This window comes from Brachyhypopomus gauderio, chromosome 3 (genome assembly GCF_052324685.1).
Source record: "Brachyhypopomus gauderio isolate BG-103 chromosome 3, BGAUD_0.2, whole genome shotgun sequence".
Taxonomy (NCBI): Eukaryota; Metazoa; Chordata; class Actinopteri; order Gymnotiformes; family Hypopomidae; genus Brachyhypopomus; species Brachyhypopomus gauderio.
The window spans coordinates 26370578-26388083 of NC_135213.1; the positions used below are offsets into that span (position 1 = coordinate 26370578).

Consider the following 17506-nt stretch of genomic DNA (forward strand, 5'->3'; position numbering starts at 1 on the left):
AATAACTCCTGCATGTGTCCCTCAAACTGTACCTGATGGGCTTGTTTGTTCCACCTACTCTCCTGAAGATAACTATTCCCTGGGTGCCATGGTGATTTGATTGAAGGGCTCATCACCGCTACCACCTTTCCTGCTAGGTTGTATTTTGTTGTTTGTGGCAGGGCATGTGCAAACCTACAGGAAAGAAAGAGGATATGGGTTCTAGACAGTACAGTGATAACAAAGGAGGTTGCACAACTACACCACCTATGGGATTTTCACCCCCAGGAAATATGACTGGCCAAGGGGCCCAAAACAGAAAACAAAAGAAATAAAGAAAAAGGCACCCAGGTTCAGTCACAATTTGACCAGAGATGTAGTTCCAACAATCAATTTTTATTGACAATATAAAGCAATTAACAGACTTTCATATTCTCTGGATCCATGATAATTAAATAATAAAAAGGACCTCCAGGAAGAAACAGGACTGCGGATTTACCAATGACGTGGGGAAAGCAGGGGTTGAAGTCCTCCTGTACTATACACCCAAGTAGCCATCCCCTACCTTAACGGGACCATCCAGCGACTTAACAGGCCAAGGTAAATAGCAGGAAAATAATTTACACAGGCTTACTACAAAATCCCACTTTGCTACATTTACTCTGTGTACTCTGATTAGTTTTCTGGACTCTAGATTATACTAATATGAGCACCCCAGCCAAATATTTGGCTTTAAAAATATATTTCTAAGTTTTATAACAAACTATCCATTATGTGGTAATAGTTTGCTATGTGTCAGATGAAACAGATCTAAGCTTCTATTCCTTTCTGAACTCTCTTAGGATGGTGAGGATGAGAATATTTTGAACAAGCTGCTTCATCCATTAACCAACTAGAAGTCCATGTACTATCTACACTAAATGTTCTTTTCAACCTTAATTTTATACCAATAAAAGACTTTCCAATGATGGAATAAATTGCCATTGTCTCTATTAACAAATTGCAACAAAATGAAAATACTTAAAATACAAAAATTAAAAATCTTTCCCCATGACTCCTGCCTGCCAACCTCCAGATTATTTCCCCTCTTTTAATTCACATTAGCTATTTCTCTTGAAAAGAGAAATGTTTATACATTCATTCTTTATGGTTTGAGCATACAGTCTTCATGTCACCGTTTTCACTTCTTCACTTTAATAAACCTCTGTTGTCCTGATTTTTGTTGAAAAATACAAATACACGTGAGCAGAACAAATATCATAAAGTAGTCATTGTTACTAAAGTACAATACAAACACAAAAAAACAACAAATGTAATACGAGTTACATTATGTTATGTACTTTTGGTTCTCTAGTAACCATATTCTTAATTACTTTAAAAAATACATTTATTTTTTCAAAACTCTTAAATCAGAGGGCTCTGATACCCTCAACCTCAGCTCTTCTGTCCCTATTAAATTATGCCTGCTCTTCAGACACTCAGCACTTTCATTCATTTGTACTGATGCCAGTAACAATGGAATGAGAAATTAGATATCTAATTCTAAACTGGAAAGAGACCTAAATTATACTCATTCCATTTGCTCAATGAATTACCAGAACATTCATGATTAGAAAAACTCAGAATGCTCAGAAAAGAGCAAATCAGACTTGGGAGACACAGTATTGATATAAGAATATAAATCTTAAAGACAATTGTAATTGTATCATCTTGAATAGATCTCACAAGATATGTGTGAGCTTCAGGGTTCTATGCAGTATCTAAGCTGTTCTTAGGACTGCACTTCTCTGGATGGAGATAACTGTTCCTGGGAGCCATTCTCCTAGTTTGTGGCTCATAGTCCTGGGGTCCTGTCTGGTATAACAGATCCCTGACTCATAAATATCCAGTATGTTCTCTGTAAAAGATGTACAGGTTGTCAAAATTGTGGTGAAGTACACAAGATTTCCAGAGAAACACTTGCTTGCCCAGGTTTCTCAAGAAATCTTGCGACAACTAATCTTATACATTTCACATTGGTTTTAATATACTGGCTGATCATTATATTTAAGTGCATCCTAGAGATGATGGGGCATTTGGAAGAGTGGTTCCAACAAACCCCAGGCCTCTTTCCAGAAGAGTGCAATGCTAGGAACATACTGATCCACATTCTGAAACACCCAGGCCACTGGCAGAAGGCCTGAGTGTGAGGACAAAGAAATTACCACCTACTGGAGGGGTGTATGTGTTCATGTATACATGGACACACACTGATGTAAATCCCCTCCACCCGTGTGATCATTGAGGAAGAGTCAAAGACAAACACAGTTCATAGCCAACATGAAAACAGATGGCTATTGTCTCTAATTTTGAAACATGAGATGTAAAATGTCATTGACAGCACACTCTTACGAATTCTCATATGATGAGCCAAAAATTATTAGCTACTCAAGAGAACTTTCATTCTAATTCTTCTTGAGTCTCACTAGATCTCAATGCTGAGCAAATCACTGATTTAGATGTGTGCTTCCATAGCACACATCTAAATCGCCCTGTCATCTTCACTACAAACAGGTAGGGAGGGAGGGAACTTAAAATGATTCACCGGAATTTTCACTGCCCTGCCAGCTGATACACTGATGCCACCATCTCAGAAACTGCCCACCCATCCTAGACTACGCTGAAATGGCCAATTGGACGAGAAACACCAAACATGAACATGTACTAATTGGCCTGCCCAATGGAGGAAGGGTTTCTTATCGAGTCCTCATTCCTTGGTCTATCCAAAGTTTCTTCCTTAACCCCACCCTGGGAGTTTTGCCTAGCCACTGTCACCCCAAGCTTGCTCATTAGGGATGTAGACACATGCTTTTGTAAAGCTGCTTCATGACAATGTTGTAAAAAGCACTGTAGAAATAAACTTGAACTTGACCGCATCACTCAGGGTAGTCTACCAGTTCACATTCTACATCTATAGATGAGGGGACTGAGTCACAAAAACAGACCTGAATACAAATGATCGTGGCAGCTCTTGTTTTGCATTGCTCATGCAGTGTAAACACTGATGCAAGCATGTCTAATAAAGTTATAGCAGGGAGATGAGATCTATCTGAGGCTTGTGAATCTTGTGCAAACCGATGCAGTCATACCAACTCTGGAAAGAAATATGGTGGATAAGCAATAATTTGTTTATCAGGTACCAGCTTAAAAACGTAGGTGCTCCCTGAACTGCTAAAAGTCTTCAATGTTAGTATGACTCTGTGAGATGCAGTGACGACAATGCCTGAATTTTCAGAGCCTGGATTCTGGAGGAAGATACAGCAGAGAACCTACCCTGTGCTGTGCCACATTTAGATGATATTAGACTTCAGTATTCCTTGATTAATTATCAATTTGTGACACGACATATTGTTCTTATGTGTCCTCTAGTCTATATGTCTTACTTTAAAAAGTCAAATTATTAAATCAAAAGGCTTTCCTAAGAAAAAATGCCAATTTGTTTTTTGCAAATGGAACTCCAGAATTCTAGAACCAAGTAAAGAACAATGTAAGATTTCTGAAGTTCTCCTCTGAGTTTCGTTTATAACTGGTTAGCAAGCTGGCAAGCTGTCATATTTAGATCAATCCCACCACCCGAGGAGTGTCATCTTTTACAAGTATGTAAAGACTCTGGACTTCTCTTAGTCATAATGGGACCCTTTATTAATCTGTTAAAATGTTCCGACTTTCCCAGTATACATTGCCATTAAACTCTACAGGGTCACTTTTATGTATGACTATGGTATACACATGTGATGGTTCTGATGGAGCCTTAAGAAAAATGAATAAAAATACTTTAGCTATCTATGCAGAGGCTGAAAGCTGTGACATCTGACCCTTAGTCCTGCTTGGGTTTGGCTGTGATTAGGTGCACAAAGCCTGGCACCATGACCATCACCACCTGCGGCACAATGACATATTTGAGGAAGAAGAGGGTGTAAAAGAGCACAGGAGGAACAGTGGGCAGACGGAATCTGCTGATGTGGTAGAGGGCCATGGAGGAGAGAGCCAAGCAGAGTGTCTTTGGCACCCAGGGAAGGGCCCAGCCACCGGGCTTCCAAAACAGGGCAAGCCCCAGGCCGAGAAGGGCCCCGGTATCTCGGGTCAGAGAAGAGAAAGGAGTCGTATCCATACGAACCCATTCTTGCTTGGAACACCATCTCTTGGCCAATGAAATAGACCTAGAGTTAATTAGGAAAAGGTTAGGTCACTAATTAAGAACCAATACCATTCTGCGTGACTAACCTAAAAGTCAACTTCCTGAGTCTAACCTTGTATGTCTTTAATTCACAGGTTTGTTTTATCTAACCTGTTACCGTCTGCTGATGTACAGTAAAGGTGTTATTCAGTAGCCAGCTCACATACCAGGAAAGGTTCATGCCAGCCTTCTCCAGCCAAGCATGTATCATTAATGATCCTAACAGCACACTCATGCTTGTGCATAAGTAAAACAGCAGGGGGCGACGTTCAGGCACAGTACGGTTTAAAAACACTCCCAGAATCAGCCCTGTGAAAATAGTGATAAATTCCATGATAAAATTCAAACATCTCAGATAGTCTTACTCTGTTTATCAAAATTGTAAATTATTAACAGTTACAGATAGAAAGAAAGAATATGTTGCATGGTCTCATTGTAAGTGTAACATGCTATAGTGATGTTTGGCTGTATAAAGTTTCATTTAACATTAAGAAGCTGGTGTAAAGGTGAAGCAGATTCTAAATGTGTATTCAGGGCGAATGAAATGTGTTAGTAGGAGCACTGACCTGCCAGAAGGCCAGCAATGACCTGATGGGGAAAGTGAGCCAAGATGAAAATCCGGGACAAGCCAACTACCCCCAACAGCACAGTGTAGAGTAGGTAAGGCAGTGTAGCCAGCACCTTACTGATTTTATGTACACATGTGTGCGAGAAAATTGTGTTACATTCTGTATTAGTATTATAGTGTTGCACTGCAATTTAGGATAATTGTAAAAAATCTGACCCACAATCCTTTGTGACTAACCTGCCAGAGCGGGAGTGCAGAAAAGAGGTCAGGGAGGACGCCACCACCCACCACACGGCAGCAGTAACCATGGCGTGACCTGAGGGGCTGCCTGCAGAGCACAGGCCAGATTTATGCGCAACAGCATGCAAGCCAAGGAAAGCATGCACTCACGCTTTAACTAACAGGTGGATGGATGATGGCGCTACTTGTCAAACCGATTTTACAAGATGCAGATGTAGGAAACAGGTGAAATGCATGAACTTGTAGGCCTGGCATGGTAAATATATGGTGATGTCAGTAATCCTGATTTAAGATACAGAAGTTGTTGGCACAAAGTTGTAAGCATATAATTGTCTAAAATATCTATGTATACTGTAGCATTACTCTTGCCCTTCACTGACATTAAGGGGCCTAACCAAAAACTATGCCTCCTCCACCAAAATGTCCTGTTGGTACTGTGCATTCCGGTAGCGTTCTCCTGGTATCTACCGAACCCAAATCGGAGCATCTAAATGCCATATAGTGAGCATGTCTCCTCTACACACCAGAGTCCAGCAGAGATGCTCTTTACTACCGCAGCACATGTTCTCCCAAACAACGATGATCCATGGTGCAGCACTCACAGATTGAACAGCTATGTGCTTGATTTTATATATATTATCAATGGGTGTGGATGAAATACCTAAAGTCAATTTGGAGGAGTGTCCACATACTTTGGGCCATATTGTACAGCAAATACAAAAAGGCCCTGGGTAGAGATGAGTGGTGTGTTTCAGCAATGTGCAGTAAGCAGTTACATGTTGCTGTGTATGCTACTTCCTAGACTACAGTGGCAATAGTGCAGAGAGACTGACTGAGATTGCCATTTCATGACTTAAAAGGGACCATGGTAACTGCATAAAGTGCATACAAATCTTTAATATTACTGGTGTCAAATTAAAAAAATTAAAAAATCAGTGTATGGAACTGTAACAATCTAGTCTAGGGTGACCATATTTTTATTTGGGAAAACCAGGACACCTTGGAGCGACACATGTACTGTGGCATGCACTCACTTAACATAGCATGTAATCCTGCAATAACATGATATTTACAGTTGGTTTATAAAAATCCTTTTCAGTAAAAGTCAATAACTAAAACTCCAATAACAAATGATAGTCCAATGAAAGTAATTTATAAAAACCAGGACATTTCCTCACTTAAAAAAAAACCCGGGACGCCAGGCACAGGATGTGAAATACGGACCAGGACGTATGTTCCAGGAAATACGGACGTTTGGTCACCCTAAATAATCTGTATAGACTGGTTTACCTGTGTAGTCTGTACACAATCTGATGTCTAAACAGATTCACTATTTAGCGAATTATAAGGTGTTGTTTTATTCCTTACCTGGTCCTGTCTCACAAGTCGACTGGAACTGTTGGACTTGAGGTCTGTTTTTCTCAAATAAACGTGATTCTCCTATCCACCAGTACGGCCTCTCCCCAAACAGGATCCTACAGAAGAGACACGAGTATGTTTTCAGTTGGCCATCATGGAAAACACTTACTTTTCCAAGGTTCACGCCACAGACTGTAAATCAAGTACAACATAACGTGACTCCGCTGTATGCTCAAATGCAGAATATTATATTACTCTTAATGCTGTTAAAGTTCAGGACAAAACTAACGTCTAGCTAACCTACATATCGTCTTCCTATTCACTTTTGATCGTAACGCTTTGTATTTTGTTGCAGGTTCTGAATTGAGAAAAATATAATAGTGTGAAACAAAACTACATTTAGTGAAGGTGTGAGTGTACCACGTTTGTGACACTGACTGCAAAACCACTGTACCCATGGACTTTTTAGTTAAAACCAAATATTTAAATAGCGACGAATCCATGTCCCTCCCACTTTTGAAATCAAAATTACGTCCATGACTGTACCAACACAACCCTTACCATTTAAACACCAAATTGAGCCACTCCGACACTGCGGCTACCCAAATAACTGCGATGCCAGTTCGCCGGTGCAGGTAGAAAGCGGGTGGGAATAAGAGCAGGAACGCTGCTTTGGGGTCTCCGACATGAGTAGCAGTCAGCCAAAAATCCTCATTATTTCTCATTTTCAACTGAAGAACCTCCGCCATCCAAATACCGTTAATGTACAAAGTCTCCATTTAAGTGTTAGCTGATTAGTCAGCTGGTAAATGTAGCTACGTTATCTTGGCTGGCAACAAAACAGCATATAGCTAGGTTAGCTAAATAACATTATATGTCAAGGGAAGTTTAGAATTAGTGGCTAACCTAAGCAAACTGTGCTCTACCCTCACCCTCTGGAGGTCTGCCAAGCATGCTCTTCCGAAACTAGCTATTTGCCACAAGTATATAACTAACTGTAACCAGCTGTCTTCACAGACCTCTCAGTGTCTCCGAGGGCCAAACACCGCGAGAACTCGGAGTACGGACGCGACTGTGACGGCAGGACTCGACCATTCGCGTCACTGTACAACTGAGTCGAGTGAATCGCTGAATGAATCGGTCGAACAAACGCGGTGCGAAAATAACAATGACTTGAAATGAAAATCAGGCTGCATTACATGACTAGATAAGATCTACATCAATTTACACTCGGTTGAATTAAGTAATAATGGGACACGTTAAATGCTATTTTGTGGGTTATTTTCCTCACAAATGTGAATGGACAAGAACTGTATTGAATAACTTACATTTTGACATTACATACATACACTGGATCAAAATATGCACTGCTATTCAGTTTAACTGTTATGGTGTGCAAAAGTGAGCTATGGTCTGCAAAGGTGAGACTTAAAGCTTACAGGAACTGTGTTTGCTAGGCTAAACTTATGAAGATAAACCAGAACCCTACGTAGGTGAAACACTGAAGCACATTATGCTGAACAAACATCACTCATGGATTAAAGCAGCATTAAATAAGAATACATATGAAATCTAAATATTGGTTCACTAAAAGTCTATAACCAATGTAGAACTACCTCTGCGAAACTACAACCATTATATTTATATAAACACTATAGCTTCACTATAAATACCCACAAAAATGCCATGAATCAAGTTTCATATGGGAAAGAAGACCAGATGGAAGCAATGGCGGAAAACGAGGTAAAAATTCAACATGGCTTTCTTCTAACACATGTAAATAAACATTAAAGAAAAATAGAGCATGAGTAGTATTTTTATTTAGTTTATAGATTATTCATACCTTTTACCTGTGTTGTTGTGACTTATAATACTCTTCCAGAATTTCCTTAATCCGTAAGGATTTAATGGGGTCCTTCACATATTTAAATAAACATATCAAGTTTGTTTTTCAGATTTGACATATGCTTTTTCCATGTCTTCCATGTTGTTATCTTGGTATTATTATGTTGTTCCTGTTTTCTGGTGTCTTGTATTGTATATCTGTAATTGTAACCACATTTGCATTCCTGAAAATCATTATAAAATCTCATGTATTATAATTATTTATTATATAGTTTGTGTGAATATACTGAAAGTTATTTGTGTATGAAGGACCAAAATTGTTCTATTGATCTCTTTGCTTCCCCTTAGACAATGAAACAGAATGGCAAAAAATAATTATTGCCCTTTGCACAATGAGGTGACACCTGTATAATTTGTTTACTATATTTGTATAGAGATATATTGTACCTGTATACTACTATATTATCCCATTTGTCCAAACTTAAGGAGGCAGCATTTATTTATTTGATAACAGTGGTTTCCTCTGTGTTAAGTTGCCACAACACATCATTCTTGTTCAATATTTTTCTGATGCTTGACCCATAATTTCCCATTGCGAGGGATGCCAGCAAGCCCTGTGGACTTTTGGGGAGGATTCTAAACATGTACTCTTACAACATGGTCAGCACGACATTCTGCACATTATAACAAAATTAAGAAACTTATTGAAGAAAATTATGAATTAGAACAATTTACATTTCAGGAGCTGGTCATGCAGAAATATTGTACTTTTTGAAAAGGGTTTGAACCTTTTCCTACAATTATAGCTACTTCATAGCAATTATCTGCTTCAGGGATGAGTGTCAGTTTGATTATTAGCTTTCCTATCACTAAAAGCCAATTAAAAATCACATCACATAAATATTTGTTAATATTTTCACACTTTTAAACCAAGAGTTAGATGAACGGCGAGAATGTCTTTGTACTGTCCGTCATCTGGCACGCCCAGTTCTCCGTCGCATACGTTTACGTAAAGCTGGCGCTCCGGTTTCCCTGGCGGAGAAGATGGCGGCTCCTGGACCGGGGGAGTATTTTAGTGTTGGGAGCCATGTCTCTTGCCTCACCTGTTTGGGCCAACGTTTGCAAGGAGAGGTCGTGGCGTTTGATTACCAGACCAAGATGTTAACTCTGAGTATCCTTTCTCCGCTCGACATGGCAAATAAGTGGACGTTCTCCCTGGCTGTTTGGGGCCTCTGTAGGGTAACCGAAATGTGTCAAACGGAGCCGCGCGAGCGTGTTTACGTGCGTTGCTAGCTAGCGGGAAGCTAAGTGGTTTAGCCGCGATGCTAACGGCGTCTTGTCCTCATTCAAAGTGTGATCGCCGCGCTCCCCTTCACCACGGTCCGCATTATTATTTTTTTGTTAACGGGTTTGTGCGGTAGTCTCCGGGCGTGGGTGATCGGATCAGGTGTCGGCGCAGCTCCGGGCGGATCGCTTGTGTTTTGACATGTTTAGTCACGGAGAGGCACAGCTAGTCGGCTCGTACTCAACCGGGGAGCGCGTTAGCCTTGGCGGCTACTTTAGCGCGTCCACACGCGTCGTGGCGTCTCGATTTCACGCCTTGCTGCCCGTTTTCGAAAGACTGTAAATCTGCGCAGGTTTTGTTTCCAGATTGAATTAGTTACGCTGGCTTTCAGCAGGCTCTTGATCGGTGGCTATAAGGCTCCTGGCTAGCAGTCAGATGTGGTCGAGGCGTAGCAGTACTACGTCCGCTGGCTCACATAGCATCATTGTCTGTATCGATTAGCTGTGGCTAGCTATTTAGATCGCTTAGCTAGCTAATATCTCCAATGTTTATCATACCATCGACTTTACCCCGCAACAACACATTTTACTGAGTTGTGTTAAAATAATCGGTCTAAGGAGCTAGCTTTGGGTGATTTATGCATCTAAGTCAGCTAGCTAGCCAGCCAGTTTAACTTGTGAAAGTCTTTAGGTCGCTGGCTAGCTATCGCATGTAGGACCGACGGGTCTTGACATACGAGGTTGTGTGTTGGATGGAGGTTAAGCGTGGTGGCCTTGTCGTTCAATGGATTTATTTGATTTGATGTAGCTATAATGTTAAGATGTCGTGTAAAGTCTATTGACGACGTTTGATTAATTTAACCAAAAGTGAAGATTGTCTTCATTTTTTATTCTGTTTAGATTGAACATTCACAGAAAGTCTGTAAAAATACTCTTTGTAGAAAATATAATAGAAATGGAGAATAATCTTATATTGTATGCCACTTGAATGTAACCTACTGTGATGGGCTGCATGGACAGAACCCCCCAGATTCTGTACTGTTCTGAGTACTAGACACTGTACTGATGCCAACGGAGTCTTGAACATAGCTGCTTTACTCAAGCTCAAATGCAAACTCGTTTTTCTTTTTGTACAGACAATTAAATGTCTGTACTGTATGAAGTTGTGCAAGTCAGTCAGACCATTTGATATGAATTATGTTAATTCAAAAATTATGTTAATACTTAGGTTTTTTTTTTTTGCTTTGTATGTTTAACTTGTGGAGTCAAGCTTCGTTTTTTTTATTAAGGCTGAGTAGTGCAATGTTATTTTCAATATCTTTGATCATCGGACAAATCTCAGGGAAAAATTATTTTCAGAAAAAATAGGCTGAAATTTTTCATCAAGGATTGTCTTTTATCAAAGTTATCTTTGTGCATGTCCACACACTCTATTTGAAACCGCACATTTTAAAATTTATTCATTTATTTGGCTGTGTTCAGTTTTCTTATTTGATATGTGGAATATATTTCTGATTCTTTATAATTACACTGTTCTTCCATCTCATCGATGTAGAGTTCATACTCTAAAGAAGCTTAGCAAATACTAGAAACAGCTGAAAACTGGCATTTTAAATGTAGTGACTGTGTGTATTGTCCTAGGCCATCACATCTGTTTTCCTTAGCTTTTCACTCAGAATGTGCTTCCTCAAGTGGTAAGCCCAACCTCAACGATGTTGTCCTGATTAACTTAGCCTACGTTTCAGAGGTGGATATTATTAACGACCGCTCTGAGACTCCACCACCTCTATCATCTTTGAATGTTAGCAAGGTAAGGTCAACTTCAACTCACTGTGACCTTTAATCCAAAGCAAAATTTGGGAAAACTTGTATATGATTTGCTAAATGTAGACCTGTCACAATTTTGAAATTTTAGTTGATTAATTGTCTTGTAAACAATGGTGACTAATGATATAATTTTTTATTCCACAGTTATAGTATGCACTATTATAGTATGCCTTATAAACAATTTAATAGTTCACACACAACACTTAATGATTATTTATTGAACAGTGAACTTGAGAAAATATAAAAAAAAAATTGTGTACATAGTAATAGCAAAATAAATTCCATTCTCAAAATAAAATAAATGAAAAATACTATGGCCCAAACATAAACTCATTAAATGATGGGGTCATTGGCAAAGTGTGTCAATTTTGGTGCATGCGTTGAGAAGCAACCATGAAACTTTTTCATGGTAAAGTTTGCAGCAAGACTCAACTTCTGCTGCAAATTTATAAATTAATGTGTAGAATTACCTCATGTAACACAAGTAACTTTGTGGAATACTCAAATTTATTTTCGAGAAAAGCCTCCATATAAAGAGTTATTAGAATATTGAGTTGTCAGCTCCTTTACACATATTCAGGGTCAGAAACCACATAAGCGAGATTACTTAACTTGGCAAGGGTTATCACGGTGTCAGACAATAAGATAAATTCTGCCCAAGCAGTTTTAAATAGACTCATCACTTATTTTCATTTCCCTTGCATGAAGCAAACTAGACTTCAAACAAGGGCAAAATGCATTCAATTGTATTCCTTTATCCTTACTCTGAGTCATATTGATCAATGGGTTTGGAATTCAAACTACTATGGAAAATGATAGCAGTCAAAGAAAATAATAGTGAAATGCACGATCAGGAGATTGTGGGGTAATCATGACTGCCTCATGATGATGCTGCAGGTTCACAGCAGTTTGATGTTGTCAGAACAACATGCTTACAAGCGATAAAGCCAGAATGCAATCATAGGGCCAGGTCTCTCGTTCAGTTAATAATTTTTAAAAGTGTAGCCTGCCGTCAATTGAAGAACTGGGCATTTACTATTGCTACAGGAAAATATGTGCACAAAAAATGAAAAATTAGTAAAACAAAAGAAACTTTTTTACAAGCCTTATAAAAGGTTGCAGCTGCAAACGGGCCAGTTGTTGGTACCATAAAAATGATGCAGAAATGAGACGTGCGCGAGGATGGTGTTGTGAAAGTTATCAACTGGACGAGAGAGGTAGACCTTGAGCTTTGTTTTTGAGCTACAAGCTGTGTTGTCGTTACTAGGTTTTTCTGTAGTAAGACTCGACAACATAAAGGGACTTTCCATGAATCATATGGCTGCTATACTGCTGTCTTCCGCCATGCCGCCTGTGTTTGAACATTTGAATGTTTTGCCCTCTCCTCAGCTTGCCAGTCGGGCAAGGACGGAAAAGGAAGATAAGTTGTCCCAAGCCTATGCAATCAGCGCTGGGGTTTCAGTTGAGGGCCAGCAGCTATTCCAGACTATACATAAAACGTAAGTTGGCACACGGTATGCACACATGAGCCACTCCTGTGCTAAACTACCCAGCTGTGTCTCATCTCCAGAGTCATGGGGGTTAGCCTGCTGTTTCTTCACACTTATAGGCCACTGTGTTCAATCAGAAACTTATAGACAGATTCTCCAGTAAGTCTTGTCGGCACTCAGTTTGAAACCTATAATACATGATAAAGATGTTATAAGGCTGTAATAAGCCAATGATGGGGCTGAACAATATGGCAAATGTCCCAATTCATTTTCTTTTTCTTAAATTAATATTCATTAATTAATGAAAAGTGAAAAGGTCAGATGCTTATTTGGTGAACTGTCCCACTGGCAATGGAAAAGGTGTGTATGGAGTACAATATGAACAGCGCTAATATACTGTGACAGTATACCAACATTTCACAATTGCATTAGATTATGCTTTATAGGCTCAGACTACTATGTGATGTAATAAAAAACTGACCTGCATTATTTTGACAAAATATTTAAGAATTAATGAACAGAAATGATTACCAAGTTATGTTCTCGCTGGTAAGCTGTGATGTTAGCCATATTACCCTAGTGTCTTTTGTAGACGTGTGTAAACATTGTGGCCTTTGCCTACCAGTCAGTAATGAGTGCAGCTCCCGTTGGTTCCCTCTGTCCAATGGTTATTCCTTTTCTCAGCGCTCCACTGAACAAATTCTCAGTTTTCAGAAAGTTTGCTAAATCGACCATTGAACAATGACTTGGTGCAGATTTTATAATAGTAAATGGTCTAAGTACAAATATTGTCCACCAAAAAATTATATTTCTATGCAGTTACATGCCATGTTAAGTATGAAAGCAGAAAATGTATGTTAATTAAAAATTCTCTTGATGTTGGTAGCCTTTTGACAGTGGACCCTTTAGAAGTTTCTATGTTTCTGCATACATTTGACCTTAAACTTCATCAGATTGTCACCCAAGTAGATAAAGGGAATCAATTAAAACAAGTGAATTTGGATATTGGACTGTCAGTAATTTATTGAGGAAAATGATCAAATATTATATATAATTGAAGCAACTTTTTTGCCTCTAATTGATTGTGCTGGATAAGATGGTGAAATTGCACATTTCTGTGGATGAGAAGGTGAAATCTTACATTTCTACTTCATCAACAGTGTATTCAACCCATTCAGCTTCAACAGTCCCAACAGTGTAACCGAATTAGTGCCCTTTGCTGAACAAAATAGTTTGTGCTGTTTAGTTATATATATTTTTACATACATTATCTCACAAAAATGAGTACCATTTCTGCAAATATTTTATATCTTTTTATGGGTCAACACTATATAACCGAGTGAGTGCCTAGCTTGTGCAGTGGTATAGATTTACTGTGCAGAAAATAGACACACAGCCATTAATGTCCAAATAGCTGTCAATAAAAGTGAGTACACCTCACAGTGTACCCAACTGTGTCGTTGTCCCCCCTGGTGTCATACGGCTTGTTGGTTACAAGGTTCTAGGTGTGAATGGGGAACAGGGCTGTTAAATTTGGTGCTTTGAGTACAATTCTCTCATACTGGCTACTGTATATTCAACATGGCACCTCATGACAGATAACTCTCTGGGGATATGAAAAATAGAACTGTTGCTCTCCACAAAGATAGCTTAGGTTATAAGAACATTGCTAACACCCTGAATCTGAGCTATAGCGTGGTGGCCATGGTCATACAGCGGTTTTCCAGGACTTCTTACACAAGGTGCTGGCATCGCCAGGGGCGACCAAAGAGGTTGAGTCCACGCTTTCAGCATCATATCCACAGGTTGGATTAAAAAATGAGACACATGAGTGATGCCAGCATTGCTGCAGAGGCTGAAGAAGTGGGAGGTCAGCCCATTGGTGCTCAGACTACACACCACACACTGCATCAACACAGTCTGCAAGGCCGTCACACCAGAAGGAAGCCTCTTCTGAACCTGGTGCACAAGAAAGACCACAAACAAGTTAAGCAGGTCACGGATTCACGGATTCCTGGAACCATGTCCTGTGGTCTGACGAGACCAACACCAAACATGTTCGGCTCAGATTGTGTCACATGTGTGGCGGTACCCTGGTGAGGAGGACCAAAATAACTGTCTAGCCTTCAGTCAAGATGACCGTGTGTAGACTACAGCATGGTGATGGTAGCATCATGGTCTGGGGCTGTATGAGTGCTGCTGACACTGAGGAGCTGTGGTTCATTGAGGGAAACATGAATTCATGGGAAGTGCAAGGTGTCAACATCCATCAGCTCTGTGATGTCATCATGGAGGATGTAGCAACAGGTGCAGCTCTGGTGAATTCCATGTCCTAGGGTTAAGGCAGTGCTAGATAATAATGGTGGTCACACAATATTGGCACTGAGTAAAATTTGGACATCTTCACTGTGAGCTATAGTCACTTTTGTTACCAATTATAAGGACATTAATGGCTGTGTTGAATTATTTCCTAACACTATACAGGCTGTGCACTCATTGTTTCCAAGTTTCATTTCAATAGTTTTGTCCCATGAAAAGATATAATAAAATATTTATAGAAATGTGAGGGGTGTAATCACTTTTCTGAGATACTGTACATCAAATTATGGTTATTCCATCCCATTGTTGTAATGTTTCAATAGCTGACATATATTATTTGATTCTTTAATATATCTACAACCAAACCAACATAAATACCAGCAGAAATAAGAGCAAAGTAGAAAAGAAACGAAGATGCCTTCAGTTTCATTCGAAATGGCATGATGACTTCATAAAGTTTGGTTACAGGAGTAAAGATGGAAAGTTGTCTCTCTCCATCTTTACCCAATATCCATGAATAGATGTGTTGGTCTAGGGCAAGGTCATCACGTCGTCAAGGGTGATGAATCCTGGCGCGTCTCCAAGGAGACTTGCATGCAAAACAACTCCTGTAAATGTGTTCATAGAAATAATAAATGTTAGTTTTTTCTGTTTTTGTTCATTTTAATTTAAGGTAATTCTGCACTCTTGTCCCATTGTTCACTCTTGTTTTCCCCCTTATTATATTAACATTTTTATATTATTTTACACTGCCCATGTACAGTAGTTTCATTCAAGTTAGGAACACAGACACACACACACTCAACCGAAATGTAGGTCCTTAAGCAAGATGTGGAGATGCTGTCTGGGGGACAGCAGATGTGCACAGTGGTACTTTCCTTCTGTGTGTCTGTGCCCTTGGTTAACGGACAGTATGATCATTCTCAGTCAGCAGGTCACTCTTAAACTCTGAAGCTTCTACTCAGCAAAACAGTTTTTAGCATGACTGATGAGTACACGGTGGCCAGTTGTGGGTTCAGGTATCACTGAAAGCACTGCATAAGGGAAAACTGGTGTAGATAGTACAGCTCTGACACTACTGCTTACACACGTCTGGGTCAAAGTGTGTATCTCATTTCAAAACAGAGGTGTGGACTATAACTGAGCTGCACCATGTTTGTATGTTCAGATCATCACTGTCATTGAAGCATTTAAATCTGGTGTTGCCAAATGAGAGAAGTTGAGGTGCATTTATGAATGCAACCCGTCTTTAGTATTTTGGTGTTATTTTTGACGACCCCCTTTCCCCTCTTCCAGCATCAAAGACTGCAAATGGCAGGAGAAGAACATTATTGTGATGGATGACGTTGTAATCTCACCACCGTATCAGGTGGAGAACTGCAAAGGGAAAGAGGGAAGCGCTTTAAGTCATATACGCAAAATTGTGAGTGTGTCTCTGATCCTGTTTGATGGATGCTCTTGTTCAGGGGCCAGTAGTTGAGGCCTTGGTCACATTAAAGAATTGAATGATTTAAAAGCTGGTGAGGCTTAAACAGACATTCTTTTGTGACCATCTTACTGATTTGTCCTGTGCTGTAATGTTTTTGGGATTGAAGATATTTGATTGACTGTTATTGGTGTGTGTGCGGGCCTGTGTGTATCCCTTTTTCTCTCTGCTATAGGTTGAGAAACATTTTAGAGATGTGGAAACTCAGAAGACGATGCAGCGTTCACAAGCACAGCAAACACAGAAGGACTCGTCGTTATCCTCCTGAGATGGAGAGTAGGTGGGCGTGGATCAGCCAGAGAGGGCACGGTGGCATTGGGGCCCCAAGAGCTGAGCGAGAATGGCGCTCCCCTCTAACAACCTCCCCCCTCCCCCCTTCAATGTCAGTCAGAGGGCAAGGGCACCAAGGGGTCTGGAAGATCAAATGAAAAACAAAAGAAAAAACTTAAAAAATGAAAAAAAAGACAGAAATCAGAAAAGTGAGGTTTGAAAGAGTTAATTCTAAATTAGACTTTATAAAGATAATTTAAAATACCGACTATTAAGGAACCCATAGTTTCCCTGACTAACTTTCAGTATCTTACCCTCTCTTTCCTTCTATGCCCTCTTCTTACTTCATTTCTTTTCTTCTCTCCTTTCATTTTCTCCCTTCTTCGCCTTCAATTCCATTTTGTCAAAGAAAACCTGAACAGTCAGACTTGTTAGTGCTTTTTTTAATCCCCAGTTTGTTTTTTGCCATCTTCATGTTCTACATTGTCTGTATTTTCTGTATTTTAAACAAAAAATGTGACTTGAAATGCCACACTTTAAAAAAGGACATTTTCTAAAATAAAAGTAACAAAAATTCTGACTGTAATACTGTAATTTTCACCAGTTCTTCCAAAACATTCTTC

The 17506-nt window shown here is 39.6% G+C and overlaps 2 protein-coding genes across 2 annotated transcripts; one reads left to right on the forward strand and one right to left on the reverse strand.

The window, feature by feature from the left end:
- Positions 1–354: 354 nt before the first annotated feature.
- On the reverse strand, positions 355–7482 carry g6pc3 (glucose-6-phosphatase catalytic subunit 3). Its single transcript, XM_077000773.1, has 6 exons — positions 6924–7482; positions 6372–6478; positions 5001–5091; positions 4762–4880; positions 4363–4504; positions 355–4178 (listed from the first exon to the last, which is right to left on the reverse strand). Exons 1-6 carry the CDS (start codon positions 7139–7141, stop codon positions 3836–3838), a joined length of 1020 nt encoding a protein of 339 aa, XP_076856888.1. The 5' UTR covers positions 7142–7482; the 3' UTR covers positions 355–3835.
- Positions 7483–9214: 1732 nt separating this feature from the next.
- Positions 9215–17463, forward strand: lsm12b (LSM12 homolog b). Its single transcript, XM_077000781.1, has 5 exons — positions 9215–9378; positions 11168–11301; positions 12708–12817; positions 16424–16550; positions 16789–17463. The coding sequence occupies exons 1-5, from the start codon at positions 9252–9254 to the stop codon at positions 16879–16881; spliced, it is 591 nt and encodes a 196-aa protein (XP_076856896.1). The 5' UTR covers positions 9215–9251; the 3' UTR covers positions 16882–17463.
- Positions 17464–17506: the final 43 nt, after the last annotated feature.